Source organism: Mirounga leonina, unplaced genomic scaffold, assembly GCF_011800145.1.
Source record: "Mirounga leonina isolate KUSES-001 unplaced genomic scaffold, KU_Mleo_1.0 Mir_376, whole genome shotgun sequence".
Lineage (NCBI taxonomy): Eukaryota > Metazoa > Chordata > Mammalia > Carnivora > Phocidae > Mirounga > Mirounga leonina.
The window spans coordinates 2,268,740-2,288,116 of NW_023270718.1; the positions used below are offsets into that span (position 1 = coordinate 2,268,740).

Genomic DNA, 19,377 nt, shown 5'->3' on the forward strand with positions numbered 1-19,377 from the left:
TGATATGTCCCAAATATTTATTATTTGGACCTTTATAGAAAACTTTGCTGGGACGCCTGGGTGGCTCAGTCAGTTTAGGATCTGTCTTCGGCTCAGGTCATGATCTCAGGGTCCTGGGATCGAGCCCCGCATCGGGCTCCTTGCTCCGCGGGGAGCCTGCTTCTCCCTCTGCCTGCCCCTCCCCCTGCTCGTGCACGCGCGCGCGCTCCCTCTCTCTGATAAATAAATAAATAAATAAATAAATAAAATCTTAAAAGAGAAAAGAAAGGAAACTTTGCTGAACGAAGTGCAGGCGGCACACAGAAGTACTAACCCTCCCATTTCACAGATGGGAAAGCTGAGCCATAGAGAGGCGAAAAAAGTTGCCTGAGGTCACAAAGAACTGGGGTTCTCATTCTGTCGGATAAATGTGTGTTGAGCTGGTGTTCTGGGCCTGGCTGGATTGAGTGAGGCACAGAAACTGATCAAGTCTACCCCTGTCCCCGAAGAACTTACAGCTGAGGGGACAGAGTGGGAAATAATTACAACCTAGGTGGCTTAGCGTTCAAGAACTCCCAGAGCAGGGTAGATAGGGGAGATTACTCAGTTCTTTAGAGAAGAATTAATGTCAGAGCATGGCCTCAAAGGATGAAGTGAAGAAGGTCAGAACAGCATCCAGGCAGAGCGCCAGGCTTGAATAAAGCCTGGGAAAGGTGATTCCTTTACCTGGTCAGCTGGGTCCTGCGAATTGTTGGTTTCACACTCCTACCTCGCACCCAGGCACCACTGTGATTCTGAGGGCTCAGGCAAGAGGGCTGCGGCCTAGATTTACTCCTTACCTCCAGGCCTCAGTTTACCCATTTGTTAACGTTGCCCTGATGACTTCCCAGGCACCCTGCGCACGCCTAGGGCACCTGACTCGGGCCAGGTGGCGCTCTACGGGAGGGGAGGGGCCACTAGTGGCGTCACATGGGGCGGGGCTTGCGGGACTCGCTGCGGAAGCCTGGGAGGGTGTTGGGGCTGAGCCCCAAGCCGCCGCGTGGGGGAGGGGGTTGCCAGGAGCCAGCACTAGGGTGGGTGCCCCTGCCTCCGCGCCCACCTCTTGCTGGATGATCCCACCATCCTCTGCGGGTGAAACTGAGTCACGGCGGGGCGTGCGTGGGGAGAGGTCCGGGGGCTTTATACACACGGGAACCTGGAGTCCCACCCCCACCCAGGTCCAGCGCCGCACCCCCACCCCCACCCCTCGGCTGTGAGTCAGCGGCCGGCCGCGCCCCCTCGGCCCACCTCCCCCCCCCCTTCCTGGGGGGGGGGGGGGGGGGGCGGTGAGAGGGATGGGACCCTCCCCGCCCATCCCCCTCCTGTGCTGGGAAAGGGGGTTTACCCCTTAGTAGCCCTTCATAAATTGGCAAAGAGAGACATTGCGGGTGTGAAGGTAGCATTTAAGGGAGAAAATCTGAGAGAATCTATGTTTAAGCAGAGGATCCTCTTCGCCCCCCCGCAAACTGAGCAGAATGTGAAGAAATGGAGAAGTCGTTGGGGAAGGTGAGAAGAAATTGGGTCCCCATTAAGGTCCTCCTAAGAATTTCCATCGTGGGAGAGAACGAGGGATCAGGAAGGATCCCTTACCTCCACCAAACTTGCCCCCTAATTTGGGGGTGACCCTCGGCGTGCATCTCTATGCAATAACGTTGGGGAAGAGGTAAATAGCGGAAGTCTAGGGTTCCGCGTTGCCCTTTTAAGCGCCCTTCACCCCCCCACCCCACTGTCTTGAGGTTTCCGCGGCCCCTTTAAGGCGCAGGGCATTGTGGGTGCGGGGAGTGGAATTTTGGAACGAAATGTAGCGAAGAGAAGTACAGTAGTAAGAGTAACATTGTACCCGCCGCCGGCCGAGGGGGCGCGCCGGGGACGGGACGCCGCACCCCCTTTCTGCCGCAGGGACCCCCGATCAAACCTCCGGAGGGAGGAGGCGCCTGAGGACCCGCCCCGGCCCCGTCCGCGTTCCCCTCCAGGAAGCCGGACTCTATGGGGCGGGACCCTGGGGGAGACTGAGCAGAATCTGGAGCCAGCCCCGAACCCCTGAACCTTGAGCCAGGGGCGCCCCGGGAGCACCCACCCGTGGGTGCGCCGCCCTCCCGCTGAGCAGCCATGAGGTGAGCCTCGAACTGCCTCCAAACCCTTTCGCGCTCCGCGCGGGCTCCCCGCCCCGCCTTTGTCCCCCTCCCCCAGCTTGCTCCGGGCTGGAATTTGGGGACAGGGCACTGGGGGCCTCGGATTTGAAGCCGAGCCCCCTTGGACGAGTTCCAAATACTGACCACTTCGCCATGACTCCTAAGTCTTGGGGTGGTGCCTGTGAGGTTCTCCTGGGAGCCCTTAGATTTGGGGGCGCTCCGAGGACTCCCGAATTTATTAAAGACTTTTCAGAGAACCTCCAAGTTGGCAGATACTCCCTGCATGGAGGCCAGGATTTAGGCAGGGCTCAGACTCCCCCCAAATCTCAACTTGGGCTCTGGGAGGGATGGGGGACCGGTTTGGGGGTCCCTGGGACCGGGAAGAGAGATTTGAGACGTAGACCTTGGCTTGCGGGGTCTCCTTTTACGTGGCGCTGGAAAAGCCTTCCCAAGTGGGACCTCGCTTCTTAACTTCGGGGGTACTTAACCCCCTAAATTTGGGGGGCTCTCGTCCTCCTCTGGAGGTTGGTGCGGACGGACCCAGACGCAGCCTCGAGGGTCTGGCTGGGACTCCCCTCCCCCGCCGCTCCCCACCCACATTCTGCTTGAAACCAGCGGTGCCTAGGACGGAGCTCCAGCGCTCAGAGTGGAAGGCGGCTCCCCGGCCCCGGGCCAAAAGGGCGGCCCCTCACCCCCACCTGCGCGGTCCTGGGGTGGGAGGGGGCGCGGCAGCTGGGGGAAGAGGGGCCTTTGTCTTCCTGACTCACCTGTCGAGACAGCTGGTGTGGGGGGGCGGGCAAGGAGCGCTGTGGGCCGGCTGCTTTCCCCACCACGCGCCTCCCCCTGCTCTCACCACCGCCCCCCTTCCTGGCCATCCGGAGCTGTGGGGTTGGGGGGGTGCTGTGAAGCTTCAAGGTCATAGCCCTCTCCCCTTGGGACCCAGGCTTCCAAGACTGTCCCAGCTATCTTCCCAATAATTTAATCTTGGGGGTGGGGGGACCCAAAGGACCCAGGGATTTTGTCTTACCCAGCCCTCCCTCAAAACTCCGGGGCTCACCTGAGCGCGGGGCCAGTGTGGGCTGGGGGGCCAGAGTAGACCCTCCCCCACTCTCCCCTCCCCCTGGCCCCCCATAATCTCTCCCTTGGGGCCCAAGCCTGACAATACTATCTCCCTTCCTCCACTCTCTCAGGGACTTCCTGCCCCCAAAGCCCCCAGCTTGAGGGGGAGGCCCCCGAGGAGGACTGGGGATTAACCCCCTGCTGCCCACATCCTCCCACTTCCCCCTACGGTCTCATGCCTCTGCCCTCTGACATGAAGAGTGGCATTGCTTTTTAGGACCATTAGACAGTCCCCTCCGCATGTGTCCCTTCTGATGTGAAAGTGTTGGAAAATTTGGAGCCGGGGGCACCCACAGACACCCCCAGGGTCTCCTGCCTACCCCCATTATAGCAACATCGCTTCAAGGCCTGCCCTGGAGAGGGGGCATTTTTCGGGAGCCGGGCTCACTTCCCTCACCCTCTTCCCAGGGGACTCTCCTCTCCCACTGCTCCCCAGCCCCGCCCCTCGCCCCCCCCCTCGCGTTTCCGGTCCCAGGCACCGTGGAAGGCGGATGGCGGATGTCCGAGTTACTGCTGCCTCACTCGCTGTGAGACCGTAAAAGGGCAGGAGCAGTGTCTGGGCCGGCCTCCCGCCTCCCCTCCCCCAGTCCCGGAGGCCTTGGCCCTCCCACAGGGCCCCCCTACTGCTGGATGCGGCCAAACCTCCCACCTCCTGGGGTGGGGGGTGGGCAGGAGTTGAGTTGCGGTGTGTCCCACCAGAGGGTTACTCCCACCTCCCCGAGGGGTCTTCCCTGCTGATGGCCACACCTAACTTGCTGGGCTGTGCCCCCTCTTCCAGGACAGCTAGAATTCAAAAAGACCCATGCCCCTGTATGAGGGCAGCCGGGGAAACTGAGTCTCAAAGAGAAAGGTCTGACCCGAGATCCCTGAGCAGTTCACAGGCAGTGTGGAGGGGAGGGGAGGGGACTGGGATCCTCTGATTTCTGTCTGGTTTGGCCGGGGACAGCCTTGGGGGCAGTTGGAAGGATGTTAAAATGGAAAATTACAAGATATAGTTATTTTTCTCCCAGTTTGACAAATATTTGTTGAGTGTCTGCTGTGTGCGAGACTTAGCTGGAATTCTGGGAAGGCTGAGAAAGGGGGCAGAGGTCTGAGAATCTCAGGGCAGAAGGGACTCGAGAAGTATTTGGGTCCATTTCTTTTCCTCTTCCAGTAATGGTAATTATTGTTACCTTAAACACATTTTTTTTTTTAAGTAATAGTAAGAGACCATTTGATCAAACATCTACTCTGTGCCAGGCACTGTATTATTATGACTGACCCCCTCCATGGGACAACTGAGGCACAGAGAAATTAAGTAAATCACCTATTAAAGTCAGTTTGGAAGTAGGCAACTCTGGATTTGAATTTAGGGCGGTCTCCAGACTATTATGCTACGACAGAAAAAGGAAAATAAAACCTGTAATGGTCTTAAAAAAAAAAACCACAGGTAACGTGTTTTCGCTCTATGAACACTTAAGATAACGCAGATAAGCAAAAAGAACCCTTTACCTTTCTGTTCATTTATGGGAAACTGAGGCTTATGGGAAACTGAGGGGAGGAGGGATGAAAATGAACCCACACAAACCCAAAGACCCTAGATCTGGTTCCTTACCCAGGCTTGCTGCAAACACTTGCAGTTTGGAAGGGCTCTAGTTGTGTGCCCAAGGGGTGCTGGGGAGTGGATTACAAGTTTTATGGTTTAAAGAGGCTACGGGGTAAATCCTGAGGTGGGGAATGAAGGGGTGAGGGAAGGGCAAGCCCCTAATCTGGAAGGCTTGAGTAAACCAGAGTGACTATGCTTGATTGCCTCCAGTGATGAGAAACCGTCTTCCTCCTGTTTTGACACTCAGCTGCCTGAGCAGAGTGTGCCAAGTTCCAGGTCCTGAGCTTAGGGCTTTTCTTATCTCTCTGAATCCTTAGGGCAAACCCAGTGAGTTCTGGTTTCCAGGGCTAGAAACTGCAGCTCAGAGATTTGAAGCTACATAGCAAGGGAGTGACTTGCACCCTTTGTCATCCGCCACATGTTGGGAGAGTCTTCCAGAACCGGAGGGGCTTCTGGGGGGAGGTGTGGGGTCCTGGGCTGGCTGGGAATGTCAAATCGAGGGCAGAACTTGCGCATCCCCGTTTCGGACCCACTCCCTGCCTCCTGGGCTGTGGGATTTTTCCATTCAAGCTTTTGTCTGCTTTAGAGTTTTGCTTTTTGAACTTAAGTACTGAATAAGTGTTTTCTAGATAATACCGCCGCCGCGCCCCCCCCCATGGTTGAAAAAGAAAAGAAATAAGCAATTCAAAAGGGTAAACAGCACAAAACATCCATTTCCTCCCTCCTTCCTCGGGCCCCGCGGCGGCCCTCCCGGCTAGCCTCCTGAGAAGCTCCCTCTGCTTATATCTCCTCACCCCCCTGTGTGCGGATGTATTTGCATCCCCACACTTTTTTTTTTTTTAAATCTCTGATACACACCAGTTTATACCTCGCCTCTTAAGATAGTCAGCTTAGCTCTTTCCTCCTCTTTAAATGAGGTTAAGAACTTGGGTAGACCAGGGTTCGCATATGAGCCCCTCCGCGCTCTTGCTAAATGACCTGGGACAAGTGTCCTCACCTCTCTGTGCCCACGGTTGCTCATCTGTTAAGAGGGTAAGCCCCAGAGCCCATGCCGTGAGGTCATGTGCAAATGGGGGCCCAGTACCTAAAACAGTGTCTGGGGCACAAACTAACCCATAAACGTCAGCGCCTCTGTTGAGAGTTTTTCCTTTTAACGATGAACAACTAAGTGGCTAATTTGGCAACTGTTGAGTACCTACTGTGTGTGCCAGGCACCATTCTGGGTTGTGAACACAGCAGGGAACAAAAAGGAAAAGAATCTCTGCCCGGACAGTTTGGTAGGGGAGACAGGGATCCGTCAGGTAGGATCCCTGCTGTGAAATAATGGAACTCGGGACCAGAAGGAGGAGTTTTTCTAGATAGGGTAGTCAGGGAGTGCTTCTCAGAAGAGGCGACACGTAAGCAGAGACCCGAAGGAGGTGAGAATACAGGTTGAGGAAGAACAAACGCACAGGCCCGAGGGGGTAATCTGTCTGGCATGCTGAAGGAGCAGCATGGAGGGCAGTGGGGCTGGAATGGCAAGCTCGTGGGAGGGAAGGGATGAGATCAGAGATCACACAGCTCACGCAGACCACAGAGAGAACTTGGCTTTTTTTCTGCGGGGAGCCACAGGAGCTTTCCGAGAAGAGGAGGGACACGATCTGACTTGTGTTCTAACAGGATCCTTGTGCTGTAAATGGGGACACTGTGGCCTGGAGAGGGGCAGGACCAGCCTAGGGTCACTCAGCAGACGCCCAGTTCTCCAGCCAGGCCAGACACTCAGCAGGGCAGGGCTGCTTGGGAGAGCAAAGTGCAGCCAGGGTTGGGGTAGCAACTGTAGCCCCGGGCGCCTGGCCAGAGTCTGCCCTGGGTGTGGGTGGCAGGTGTGGGCGAGGTCTTCACCCTGCCCTGCCAGAAGCAGCAGGAGCCAGAAACAGTCCCCGAGGCTGCACTTGTCTGGAAACAGCACCTGATATTTGGGTAGGGCCCACGCAGTCTCCGACCAGGACCTGAGAGCCAGGTAGCCTGGGTTCAAATCCTCGTTCTGCCGCTTACCAGCTGTGTGATCCTGGGCAAGTCACTCAACCTCTCTGGGCCTCACTTGCAAAACGAAGATGAAAGAGTGCCCTGCTTGGAGGGCTGCAGTGAGAATAAAATGAGTGCTTCTGGAAAGGGCTTAGGGTGTCTTAACTAGCTGAAGGGCCCGGTAAGAGGGAGGTGCCGCAATTGTATAAACTTTTGGGGAGGAACGGGGGGCTCAGCTTCCTGGCCTAGGACCTGGGAACTGGGGAGCTGGGTCTGCCGAGGGGCTTTCCCTGCCCTGCGCTTTACAACATTAGCATCCCGCCCCAGCCCCCAGTCCTGGCCGTGACGGAGCCATTGCTGGGTATAATTTATCTCCCCGGAAACCCCTGACCACCAACTTCCTCTTTTCAGGAAAAAGTCTGCTGGGGGGTGGGGTGGGGACTAGTGCTTCCCCCTGGTCTATGTGTGACCTTGGGCAAGTCACTTCCCATCTGGAAGCCTGAGCTTCCTCACTGGGGGGAGGGGGCTTGGAACCAACCCAGAAGGACTGGTGGGGGCTCCGGAGGGATGCGGCTGTCTGGCTCCCCAGCGGTGTCTTCTGTTCAGGGTGCCGTGAAAGGGATGCTAATAGTTATAAGCACTCAGTATGTGCCAGGCACCGTGCCAAGAGCTTTCTGTGCCCAGACTCCATTTACTCCTCCCGCTGCCCTGGGAGTCGGCTGGAAGGTCCCCACTTTGCAGGCAAGGAAGAGTTACCTGGGTGGGAAGGTGGCTTCCCTGAGTCACATGGAGTAGGTGTCTCAGCGAGGATTTGAACCTAGGTCTGGATGTTAGATCCTGAACTCTGAACCAGTTTCCTGACCCCTCCCTGCCAAGGCTGAGTCAGATGTTGCTTTCTCCAGGAAGGCCTCCCTGACCCCCAGGCCAGGGCAGGAGCTCCTTCTGGGCACCCCAGCCCTGGCCTTGGGTTGGCACTGTCTGGGGACGGGGCCATCTCCTGCCCTGGAGGGCGGGGCCGGGGCTGTCTGGATCACTGCCCAAGACCTCAGCTTGTCGAGCAGGGAGTGTCTGCCGATGGCCGCTGGTGCCTGGGGAGCCGGATGGATGGGGCATAGGAGCCTGGGATCCGGCATCCACGCCCAGCGTACTGCAGACCTCACCCTTCCCCTCCCTGAGCCTCGGCTTCCTCTTCTGAGCTGAGCAGGGAGGGGGGGCTGGGGGACTGGTCAAGCACCCTGGCAGAGACAGGGAAACTGAGTCTGACAGCACCAGGCAGGGGCTAGTCCCCAGTGCTGGGTCCCCACCGTCCCGGCTCTCTCACCTGTGGTCCCCTGCCTCTGTCTGTCTCCCGACTCTGTCTTCCTCCATCTGCCTGTCTGTCTGTCTGCCTCTCCAGCCCCTGCCTTTCCGCTTGTTCCCTCCCCCATGCCCGGTCTGTCTGTCTCTGTCTCTCCCCTCTCGGGGTGTCTCCCTCCCCCTCACATGCCGGGAAGCTCTGAATGTCCCTGGGAGAGCCAGATGCAGGTGACCGGCCCCTTGGAGGGTGGGGGGCCGTGCTCCCCTCCACTAACCCGCCCTGCGCCCTCCCCCCTCCCCGCAGTGAGACGGTCATCTGCTCCAGCTGGGCCACTGTGATGCTTTATGATGACAGCAATAAACGATGGCAGCCAGCAGGCACGGGCCCCCAGGCTTTCAGCCGCGTCCAGATCTACCACAACCCAACAGCCAATACCTTCCGGGTTGTTGGCTGGAAGATGCAGCCAGAACAGCAGGTGAGGCCTTCTGCCTGCTCCTCCCTCTCCCTCTGCAGGCTGCGGCCCGCACCCTGCACGCCCCCATCCTCACCCACCTTTCCCCTCCCATCCAGGTGGTCATCAACTGTGCCATCGTCCGGGGTATCAAGTATAACCAGGCCACTCCCAGCTTCCACCAGTGGCGCGACGCCCGCCAGGTCTGGGGCCTCAACTTCGGGAGCAAGGAGGACGCAGCGCAGTTCGCGGCGGCCATGGCCAGCGCCCTAGAGGCATTGGAAGGTGAGGGGGGGGGGCTGCCGGAGCCCTGCCTGGGGCCGCCGCGTTGCCACCCCCAAATTACCCCTCATTCTCATCAATTGCTACTGCACAGCCACTGCGGAGAATTATGGGGAGGACTTTGCAGAGGCTCCTATGTGCCCCACGCGCTCCCGCGTATAAAATGCACGATTCCTAAGGGGATACTTTTACACATGCACACTCCCAGGTGACCGCCTCCCCGATCCAGATCCAGATCCAGATCCTTCCAGCCCCCAGAAGGCTCCCTGTGCCCTTTCACTAGGTAGCCGTTGTAGTGACAGGTCATCAGTTCGTTTTCTGGCCTCATTATTAAGAGAAAGATCTCCAGTTGGGATTTCTTAAATGTGAGCACGCACACGCATCCCCGGGGCAGGTGGGTGAGTGCAGATTCTGGTTCAGATGGGCCGGGGCGCGGCCTGAGCCTCTGCATTTGTAACCAGCACCCGGGGGATGAGGCTGCCAGTCCACAGACACAGTACTCTGAGGGGCGAGACTTTAGGAGACCACGGTGCATCCAGGGTCTGGGGGGACTGCTGTCGGACTTCGCATCCCCCCAGTGGCAGAGGCGTTTCCTTCCTGGGGCAACCTCGGTGCCAGTGGGGAAGGGCTTGCTTGGCTGGGGGCCCAGAAAAGCACGGTGGGTAATTTAGGTTTTGGGAGCCAGAGGCCTGGAGGTGGGTGAGAAAGAGGCTTCCAATCTTTCCAGCGAGTTCTTGGGCTGGGGTCTGAGTGGCGGTGACCGTGGTTAAGAGCCCGGATGCTAGAAATCAGCCTGAATCGTTCTTGTTCACGCAAATTCTGGTATGCAAGAATGGGGCAGGTGACTGCCTGCTGTGGGCCTTCTATGGGAATCCTCACAGCACCCGCCTCATACCTGCTCAGTCAAGGGAGGCTGGTGCCGACCCGCAACGCACATCCCAGCCCAAGGGTCAGGGTCCTGGAGGAAGAAGGAAGCGAGCGCCTCTGGGAGAGATTCCTGAGAGAGTGGAGGGAGAGTGTCACCGGGTGGGGCAGAGTTCAGGGGTTGACTCACCACACTTTTCTACTCTCGCCTTCAGGAGGGGGGCCTCCGCCACCCCCACCACCTGCAGCACCTTCCACCTGGTCTGTCCAGAACGGTCCCGCCCCAGAGGAGATGGAGCAGCAAAGGAGGTGGGGCCATCCCCTGGGTGGAGAACCTTACTAGCACCAGAGTTCTAGGATATTCCAGAACCCCTGCCTCCCAGAGTCCAGAACACTCCAAAGTTCGGTTTCCAGAATGTTCTTACTACTCCCAGGGGGCTAGAAATGAAGGGCTTTCAGAAAACCCCACTTCTGGAGTCCGAGAAACACCCACACCCAGAGTTGCAGAACATTCTGACCCCTCAAATCCTGGTCCCCCACATTCCCAGAGTCCAAAAGTTGGTTGTTTAAGAGATCTTGGGCATTTTGTAATTCACATGTCCTTGACAGTCTGATGACTCCAATGCTAAGGTCTCGGTCCCACCCTGTCCCTACCCTTCCCCCATCTCTTTCCTGGGCCCCTGGGGGAGGAAGGCAAGGGTGGGGATTGGCAGTCAGCCTCCCTGGAGATCTGGGAGAGGAGCTGGGAGGTTGCTGGTCATCCTTGGGCCCCAGAGTGATGGCAGCTCCCATCACCCCTTCTCAGGCAACAGCCAGGCCCACCAGAGCACATGGAGCGCCGAGTCTCCAATGCAGGTGATTGCTTGGTGGCCTTGGGGGGTTGGGGGGGAGCTCCCCGAGGAGGGGGTGGGCCAGCTGGACAGCAAGGAGTGAGCTCCTCTCTTAGCACCCTCCTTTTCTGTGTTTCTTCCAGGAGGCCCACCTGCTCCCCCAGCTGGGGGACCACCCCCACCTCCAGGACCTCCTCCTCCTCCTGGTCCCCCCCCACCCCCTGGTGCCCCCTCAGGGGTCTCGGCCGCAGGGCACGGAGCAGGGGGAGGCCCACCCCCTGCGCCCCCTCTCCCCACAGCACAAGGCCCCAGTGGTGGAGGAACAGGGGCCCCCGGGCTTGCGTCAGCCATTGCTGGAGCGAAACTCAGGAAAGTCAGCAAGGTGAGGGGCCCATGCGGGGCAGGATGTGGGGTCATGGCCCTGATGGAATAATGGGATGAGGCCCGAGTTTCTGGGGATGGGGGTGTCACAGGAGGGCTGGGGGGCCAAGAGGCCCGCCCATAAAGCCCCCTCCTCTTTGTAATTTCTCCAGCAGGAGGAGGCCTCAGGGGCGCCCTCAGCCCCCAAAGCAGAGAGCAGTCGGAGCACGGGTGGGGGGCTGATGGAAGAGATGAACGCCATGCTGGCCCGGAGGTGAGCCTGAGCCTGGAGCCTAGAGCCGTCAGTGCCTTGGAAAGCTCTGGGAAGAAACCCCTCAGACCAGCAGTTACCACCTGGAGATTTCGGTTCAGTAGGGCGAGGTTGGGGGAGGGCTCAGATTCCCGCCTGGTTTGTTTCTTTGGGTGAAAGTTCCCTCTTTGACAGGCAGGTTTGGGATATAATGCTGGAGATTCCATTCTCCTGAGATGGCTGAGGTTTGGAACCACCTAGGTAGCCTCCAGAATGTTCTGAAACCCAGAATTGTAGGACCTCAGGGGCTCTCCCCTGAGGAGATCCTGCCTCAGAATCTTGGAAACTCAGATTCCTAGAATCCCAGCCGTCTAAGACAGAGACTTCCTCCCACTCTTAGGATTTTGTGATTCCCAAATGTGAGAATCGTAAACCACTCCAGTTGGAGAACAGCACTTTCCTTAACTTCTAAAAACTCCAGTTTCCTTAGCTTTGGAGAATTCCAGAACACTACACCTTAGACTCCACCTTTCTAGAACTCTGGTAAGAATTACTAGTGGCTGAGGGAGGGCTGAAGTCATCTGTTTTTGCCTGTCCCTCCTGCAGAAGGAAAGCCACACAAGTTGGGGAGAAACCCCCCAAGGATGAATCTGCCAATGTGAGTTAGGGGCTCTTCCTGCCATACGCACCTTAGGCTGTACCATTTGGGGAGGGCCGGGTGCGTGATAGGAGTGGGCGGGGCTTGAAGCGGGAGGAGGAGAATGAGCCGTCGGCCTCATGACAGTTTTATTTCCCACCAGCAGGAGGAGCCAGAGGCCAGAGTCCCAGCCCAGAGTGGTGAGTGAGCCGGTCTCGCTGCTGGAACTCTTAAGTCAGGGTGCCCTGTTCTCACGTGGAACGCCCCCTCATGGGGGGAGTCTGTGCAAACAATGCTGGGGATTGTAGTCTCCTAAGAAGGTTCTTTGAACAGGGGCTGATGGGGCTGGGGGGAAAGATGGAGGCGGGGCATTCCTTGTCCCTGATCTCTTCCTGATTTGTCGCCTTTCCCCCAGAACCTGTGCGGAGACCTTGGGAGAAAAACAGCACAACCTTGCCAAGGTGGGCCATCCATGCTGCTCCTCCCCCCTCCCCGAAAAAGATGAGATTTGCCAAATTTGTAGGAAGGAACACAATGCGACCCCCGGAATGGGAAGCAGGGGAGGCAGACCCTCTCTCTAACCTCGTTTCTGTTCCAAACCACACCGACTCTCCTAGGATGAAGTCCTCTTCTTCTGTGACCACTTCCGAGGCCCACCCCTCTACGCCCAGCTCCAGTGATGAGTCCGACCTGGAGAGAGTGAAACAGGTAGCTTGGGGAGGGGCCCGGAGGGGGAAGTTTGGGGGCTAGAAAGGGGCCACAGGAAGAAAGGAGATCTGCGTCCAAACTCTTAACACCGACCTGCCCTGTGATTCTGTGAAAAGGCCTCAGAAACCTCAGTTTTCCAGCTTGAGAAAGGGAGAGATTGAATCAGATCAGGGATGACACACATACCACAGCCTCCTTTTTCCAGTGCCGGAGACAGACCTTACTAATCTATCACTGCAGTCATTCCTGATGAATACCCAGAGTCCTTTCCAGCACGCTAGGCCCAGGTAGCCAGCACCAATTGGAATTGGCAGGAGAGTGGAATGTATTTGTCAGCGCTGGTACTGGACGCTCTCCAGTCCTTTTCATCTGGCTCCAAGGATCCAGAATTTTCCCCTAGAATCCTCCAGTCACTCTGTGGCCTTATCAGTGATGTCACTGTGTGTGTGTGTGTGTGTGTGTTGGGGGATGGGGGGAGTCTTGAACCTTCTTCCTCTGGCCCTTCCGTCATTAAGAAAGGGCGGCTTCATTTCTGCAAGTCCAGGCACCCTTCCTCATTGGTTGCACCCATTATTTCCAGGAGCTTCTGGAAGAGGTGAGGAAGGAACTACAGAAAGTAAAAGAGGAAATCATTGAAGGTGAGGTTTTTATTTTAAACATTTACTTTGGAGGCATCGTGTCTCCCGGAAAGGGTCCTGTATGGGAAGGGAAGGCAGAAGAGGCTCTTCTGCCCCTGACCTCTGCCGGTTTTCTTCCAGCGTTTGTCCAGGAGCTGAGGAAGCGGGGTTCCCCCTGACCACAGAGCCCTGGAAGATCTCATATCTCCTTTCTGCACACCCCGCCTGTCACCCCGCTTTCCCTGCCTCAACTTGACTTGGAATTGGCTGAAGACTACACAGGAATGCATCTTCCCCACTCCCCGTCCTACTTGGAAAATTCCAAAGGGGTGTGGCTTCCTTGGCTCCACGCCCACACCCATACTGGCTGCTGATTGGCTGGGGAGGCCCCCACCCTTTGCTCCCTTTGGTCCTTCCCCTCCGCCATCCCCTTGGGGCTGGTTCCTCTGCTGGGGATGTACCAATTAACCCCACAGTAAGGGGGAAGGAAGGAGGGAATTTCACATTCCCTTGTTCTAGATTCACTTTAACGCTTAATGCCTTCGAATTTTTTTTTTAAGAAAAAAAAAATATATATATATATTTAGGTTGTGGGGAAAGGGAAATTTTGTTTCTCTTTGGTTTTGATAAAATAGGGGTGTGGGGAGTTTTTAAATGCTGTACCCCAGGCTTGTCCCATTTGGGGCAGCTATTTAAGGGGGGGGATGACCCACCAGGCTGGGGGCACCTCCCTCACCCCCACCCCAGGGAGCTCCCTTCCCTTTGGCTCCTTCCCCTTTTCTATGAGGAATTAAGATGCTATAACTTTTTGGAACCTCAGTTTTTTGGTTTTTTATTTGGGTAGGTTTTGGGGTCCAGGCCATTTTTACCCCCTGGGGAAAATAAGATGAGGGAGAAAGGAAAAGGGGAGGAAACCTCTCCTCTCCCACCTTCACCTTTAGCTTCTTGAAAATGGGCCCCGATGGAATAAATCTGCCAGTTTTTTATAAATGTGAAGATTTCTGGATTGATTTCAAAGGGCTGCTCTGATGAGGATGGGGGTGGGGTGTGCCCCTCCCATAGTAATCCACCTTACCCTCCTCCTCTTCCTTCCCACCCTGACCTGTTCCAGTTCCCACGCTCCGGCAACCAATCTACCACCCTGAGAAACCTAAGGACAGTCCCTCACTGTGTGGCATTGGGCAAGTCCCTTTGCTACCCCGGGGGCCTCAGTTTCCCCATCTGGGAAACACCTTATAGGATGGACTCTGCCTGGTTCCTATGGGAATCCTCCCAGCTTCTCTGCTAAAACCAATGAGCCTTATACCCATTTTGCAGATGTACACCATGGTTCTCAGACACATTCTTAAAGATGACTTCTTTACCCCAGAGCTCCTTTAATTATAAAATACTTACAGTCTTAAAAAAATAGAATTAAGAAATCACAGAGCTCATACACACCCCCTTCAGTGGTTCAGTGGGTGGGCAGGGGGTAGGTGGGGTAGATAACCCTGCATGGTTGGAATATTCCATTTGGATGGGGGTGGGGGAACTTCATGGCTGAGGGGCAGGTGGTCCCACTGGAGGAAGCCTTTGTAGGAAGGAGGGTGAGGGTGAGCTGGGTGACCAGTCCAAAGGCAAGAAGGAAGAAGGAATCCCTGAGTACTCAAGAGCGGGTTTGGATGAGGGATGTGACAAGTGCCCTCACGTAGTAGGGGAACAGGTGGGGGTTCCTATGAGGGGCTAGTAGAGGACAGTGGACAAGGACAACAGTAGGTCCAGAACTTCAGACAGGTAAACAAAGCTGAGACCAAAACACAGAATGGTTCATCCCTAGGCAGGACCGATTTTTCTACCCAGAGGACCAAGTCCTGCTGGAACAGACCACAGAAGGCGAGGAGACCCTGCCCAACCTTTCCATGGGTTAAGGCACACACTGAAGTAGGGGTATCTGTTGGGATGATCTACGGGAAGGGATGACCAACTGAGGTACCAATGGATGATGGACTGAAGGCAGGAGCCATGGGGGATCTCGCTGGAGCTAAGACATTCCAAGATCCATCCCTCTCTGCCCCCTCCAAAGTGAGGTAGATGGAAAATGATGGGGCCCACAGTCCCCCGGGAGTTTGCATTTTGGTTACAATGGTCTTTACCGATGAAGAAGGGGGAAAGGGTGTTCTGGTGTAATGGATAATGGATGGGGCAGGAGAGCCACTCAGATAAGTGGACGTGTGAGTGACAGAATGAGTTAGCTAGATCCGTGTGTCCTGCTGGCCCACCTAGTAGTGGGTGGGTGGGATCCAATGGAAGACAATGTCTTCCCATTACAAAGGGCTAAATCAGTGGACTAGGGGTGGGGGTGAGTTGGAGGCGGGGTGGGCAATGGGACTCCTGTTGGAACATTCCACTAATGGGTGGAGGAGCCCCTGCGGAAGGTACCATTGGGCAGGTTAGTAGGGACATGACCAAAAGCCCGGTTGCCTCAGCCCCAGTCCCGCCTCCCTTCTACCCCTAAAAGGGCAGGGTGGTTATTAGCTGGGCCGGTTCAGGAAGGGACAGTGGGGACAGAAGGTCATGTCGGAGACGTCACAGCCCAGACCACAGCCACATCGAAGACCCAGGTCCCCCGGCCCCCTATTCCTTGGGCGTTGCTTGGGGCGCGGACGGCGGGTCCCGGGCGCCGAGCTGGGCGCGCACCTCCCGCATCTGCGCCTGCAGCTCCACCACCGCGCTCTGCAGCGGCGCCGCCTGCACGCGATCCTGCAGCGCCTCCAGCGCCAGCGCCAGGTGGCCCACCTCGTCCCGCATCGCGCTCCAGGCGGCGTGCCGCTCCCTCTCCTTGCGCCCGCGCAGCGCCTGGTGGCGCCAGTACTCCAGCACCAGGCAGCCGCCGCCCACGACGAAGATGGTGGCCTCGCCCAGCAGCTCGGCGCCCAGCTCGGCGGCCGCGTCCTCGTTCAGCGGCTTGACGGCGTGCGCATTGAAGCCCATGATGCGCATCTTGGCCCGCATCTCCGCCCAGTGATACACTGCGGGGGAAGAGGGGGAAGGGATCTTTTGCGCGGGAGCCGCTGCAGTCCCCCCCCCCCCTCGACGCCTCGGTGTCCCGGCCGGAGCAATGGGGACACGGACAGCCAGAATCGCCGGCGTTAGGCAGTGGGCGCCTTAAAGAGGACCGGCGCAGGGGCCGAGCGGGTTATCTGGCCTGGCGTGGCCCGGAGGGCATCTTTTGAAAGCGTCCAGAAGATTCTGGCGAGCAGCCAGGGATGAGAAATGCTGCTCTGGAGGGGAGGTCCTGAGTGGGGGACCGCACCTCGCGGGGGGGGGGGGTGTCACAAAAAAGCAGGTGTAAAGCTTGCTCCTTCAAGCTCCTTCCCCAGTGCGCTCGAGCGCCAGCCAGGATCCTCCCCGCCTCCCCTGAAGGTGGCGCTGACACTTCCCATCTCCCGAGGCGTGTTCGCTATGGGGTTTGGGGCTTCGGAAGGAGCTCCGGGCTTGGGCCAGGCTGTGCCAACAACTTCTTTACCTAATCGCTTATTCAGGTGAATAAGGACTAGGAGCGTGTCATCGTCCATAAACACAACACAATCAGAGCTTGGGTGTTGAAACACCCCGAATCACTCCGGGAATAATTAATACCCATCCATAGATACAGAGATACTGACCGGGAAAATACGGGTCCTCGAGCTCATTAAGAAATGAATTTCTGAAAACATCGTATACTTCACCCCTGCCACAGCTGACCTGATTACCTTTCCTTCCTTTTTGGTAGAAGAGTAACTCATGCACATGGGGGGAATGATTTAGACTACATAGAAGGGGGTAGACTGAAAAACGGAAGTCTGCCTTCCCACCTCCAGCTTCAGTCCTGCTCCCACTCCAACCACTTTTGGTCTTCCCTGCATTGATTTCTTCTAGTTTAACCCCATGATGCCAAATAACAAGCCTGTACCTCCATTTCTTGATTCACTAAGTTGAATTTTTTAAAAAATATTCTGTTTTGAATGTTCTACTGCCATCCACCCTTATGTGACTTTATCACATATTCTATATCCTGTCCTTCCCCACTCTCAATTTTTACAGGTGATTTGAATTTAATTTTTTACTGTTTATCGGTAATCGTTGTCCTTGTAGATAATATGCCTATTGCCTGAACTTCCTGACAAGTGTACCCATAAGCATATTAATTGCCCTACCCTGCCCTCCACTCCCCCACCTCCTATGGTCAGTCCCCCATACTATTACTGTTACATTGCCACAGTATCTTAGTTTTCTTTTTCTTTCTTTCTTTCTTTCAGATTTTATTTATTTGAGAGAGAGAGAGCACAGAGGGAGAGAGAGAAGCAGACTGCCCACGGAGCAAGGAGCCCAACGCGGGGCTCGATCCCAGGACCCCAAGATCGCAACCTGAGCCAAAAGCAACCGCTTAACCGACTGAGCCACCCAGGCGCCCGGCCATGGTGTCTTTCTAAGGTTAAAATAAGTCTTCAGTGCTTTGTCCATAGACTGAGTCTGAAAATGAAAATATAGAGCGTATTACATATAATTAAGGTTATGTAAATACTAATCGCTGTGAACCCATAACGAAGATGTAATTTTGTTTCTGCATTCTGAAGCAGTAACAGTTGGTGGCTCTAACCATTGCTACATGTCATGTCACATTTTAGTCTTTTCATACTTTTTATTTGTTTGCTTATTTATGTATATTCCATGTCCAATATGGGGCTTGAACTAATGACCCTGAGATTAAGAGTTGCATGCTCTTCCCACTGAGGCAGCCAGGTGCCCAGCCTTCTCATATTTAGAGTTTTATTTTACTGTATGCACTTTTTAGTTTTCCCTAGAGTGGTGTTTCTCACCACAAATACCGGTTATGATCCACCAATCCCTAGCTCACCATGTGACCAAGACCATCCAGCTCTTTGCTCCTATTCTCTCTCTCTTTTTTTTTTCCTATTCTCTTTATTAGTCAGCTGTGGACCTGTAAGCTATTTTCTGGGCCGCTGAGGGGCTGTCCTCTCATCCTGTCTTCACATTGTTCTCCTTCACACTGTTCCTCCTCTTTGAGGAACCGACTCTGTGAATTCCATTCTAGGTTGGCTGAAGTATCTCCCTAAGTACCTTTTTCAGAAAGGGTCTTGGTACCTAAGTATTTTGAATCTTTGCATATTTGAAATATCTTTTTCCACTTTCACACGGGACTAGGATGATAGTTTCTGGGCCAGAATTACTGGTTCAAAATCATACTCCTTGGGCACCTGGGTGGCTCAGTGGGTTATGCATGTGCCTTTGGCTCAGGTCATGATCCCGGGGTCCTGGGATCGAGCCCTGCCTCAGGCTCCCTGCTCAGCAGAGAGCCTGTTTCTCCCTCTCCCTCTGCTGCACCCCCTGCTTGTGCTCTCTCTCTCTGTGTCAAATAAATAAAATCTTAAAAAAACAAAAAACCCACACACAAAAACCCAAAAAACAAAATCACATTCCTCAGCAATTTGCAAACCTTCATTACCTGTAATGGGCAGAGGGGTGTTGTTGACATCCCTGTGGCACTGAATGGGCCTATGAGTGAGTTTCCCTTATTTTATACCCCTCTATCTGAACCCTGTTTCTCTCTTTAGTCCTGGGAATTTTCCTTGTCTGTGCATCTAAGTATTAACCCTACCCAAACAGAGATCTGGTCTTTGCTCTTGGGGAATGTCCTGCCAGATAAGAGCACCTTTGTTTACCTGGAGCCTTGGGCCAGGCCAGATAATCTGTACTAGCAATGTAATTTATGGTGGGGGCTTTGGACCATGTGGTATCAGTTCAGCCTTTAGAAAGGCTAGAAACTAAGGTCAGCCACACAGGTGGTAAATCTGGTCTCTATGTCCCATCCCCACTAAAACCCCTGGATGCCATGGCTCAGGTGAACTTCCCTGGTTGGCAATACTCCATACGTTTGTCATTCATCGTTGCTGGGAGAAGTTAGTTCTGTCCATGACTCCACAGGAAGAGGACAGCTGGAAGCTCACACTTGGAATTCTCTTGGGCTGTGTTCTCCGTGCCTCTTCCCTTGGCTGATTGTAATCTGTATCCTTTTGCTGTAATAAACTGTAACTAGGAGTATAACAGTTTTCAGTGAGTTCTGTGAGTCCTTCTAGCAAGTTATCGAAACGGGGTTGTTGTGGGCCCCCCTCGAACTTGCAATTGGTGTCAGAAGGGTGGTCTTGATGAGCCCCTCATTTTGTACATCTTATGCATTTCCTGC

The 19,377-nt window shown here is 55.4% G+C and overlaps 2 protein-coding genes across 5 annotated transcripts; one reads left to right on the plus strand and one right to left on the minus strand.

The window, feature by feature from the left end:
* The first annotated feature begins 1,340 nt into the window (after positions 1-1,340).
* Positions 1,341-14,144, plus strand: VASP (vasodilator stimulated phosphoprotein). Of its 4 annotated transcripts, none has more exons than XM_034986773.1 (13): positions 1,341-1,524; positions 8,459-8,630; positions 8,726-8,891; positions 9,968-10,061; positions 10,558-10,607; positions 10,726-10,964; positions 11,116-11,216; positions 11,799-11,850; positions 11,996-12,029; positions 12,245-12,290; positions 12,447-12,537; positions 13,118-13,175; positions 13,296-14,144. In XM_034986773.1, exons 1-13 carry the CDS (start codon positions 1,448-1,450, stop codon positions 13,331-13,333), a joined length of 1,218 nt encoding a protein of 405 aa, XP_034842664.1. In that variant the 5' UTR covers positions 1,341-1,447; the 3' UTR covers positions 13,334-14,144. The 4 variants fall into 4 exon arrangements, with proteins under 4 accessions (XP_034842664.1, XP_034842663.1, XP_034842665.1 ...); XM_034986772.1 differs by having other exon boundaries at positions 1,342-1,524; positions 11,993-12,029; XM_034986774.1 differs by lacking the exon at positions 1,341-1,524 and adding an exon at positions 1,762-2,132 and having other exon boundaries at positions 11,993-12,029.
* Positions 14,145-15,685: 1,541 nt separating this feature from the next.
* Positions 15,686-19,079, minus strand: LOC117997957 (optic atrophy 3 protein-like). Its single transcript, XM_034986485.1, has 2 exons — positions 19,067-19,079; positions 15,686-16,162 (listed from the first exon to the last, which is right to left on the minus strand). Exons 1-2 carry the CDS (start codon positions 19,077-19,079, stop codon positions 15,768-15,770), a joined length of 408 nt encoding a protein of 135 aa, XP_034842376.1. The 3' UTR covers positions 15,686-15,767.
* Between the last annotated feature and the right edge of the window lie 298 nt (positions 19,080-19,377).

Coding starts and splice junctions, on each gene's coding strand:
- VASP (XM_034986772.1), top strand. CDS start 1,448: ATGTTTAAGCAGAGGATCCTCTTCGCCCCCCCGCAAACTGAGCAGAAT. Junction 8,892..9,967: donor CGCCCTAGAGGCATTGGAAG/GTGAGGGGGGGG, acceptor TCTCGCCTTCAG/GAGGGGGGCCTCCGCCACCC. Junction 12,538..13,117: donor ACCTGGAGAGAGTGAAACAG/GTAGCTTGGGGA, acceptor CATTATTTCCAG/GAGCTTCTGGAAGAGGTGAG.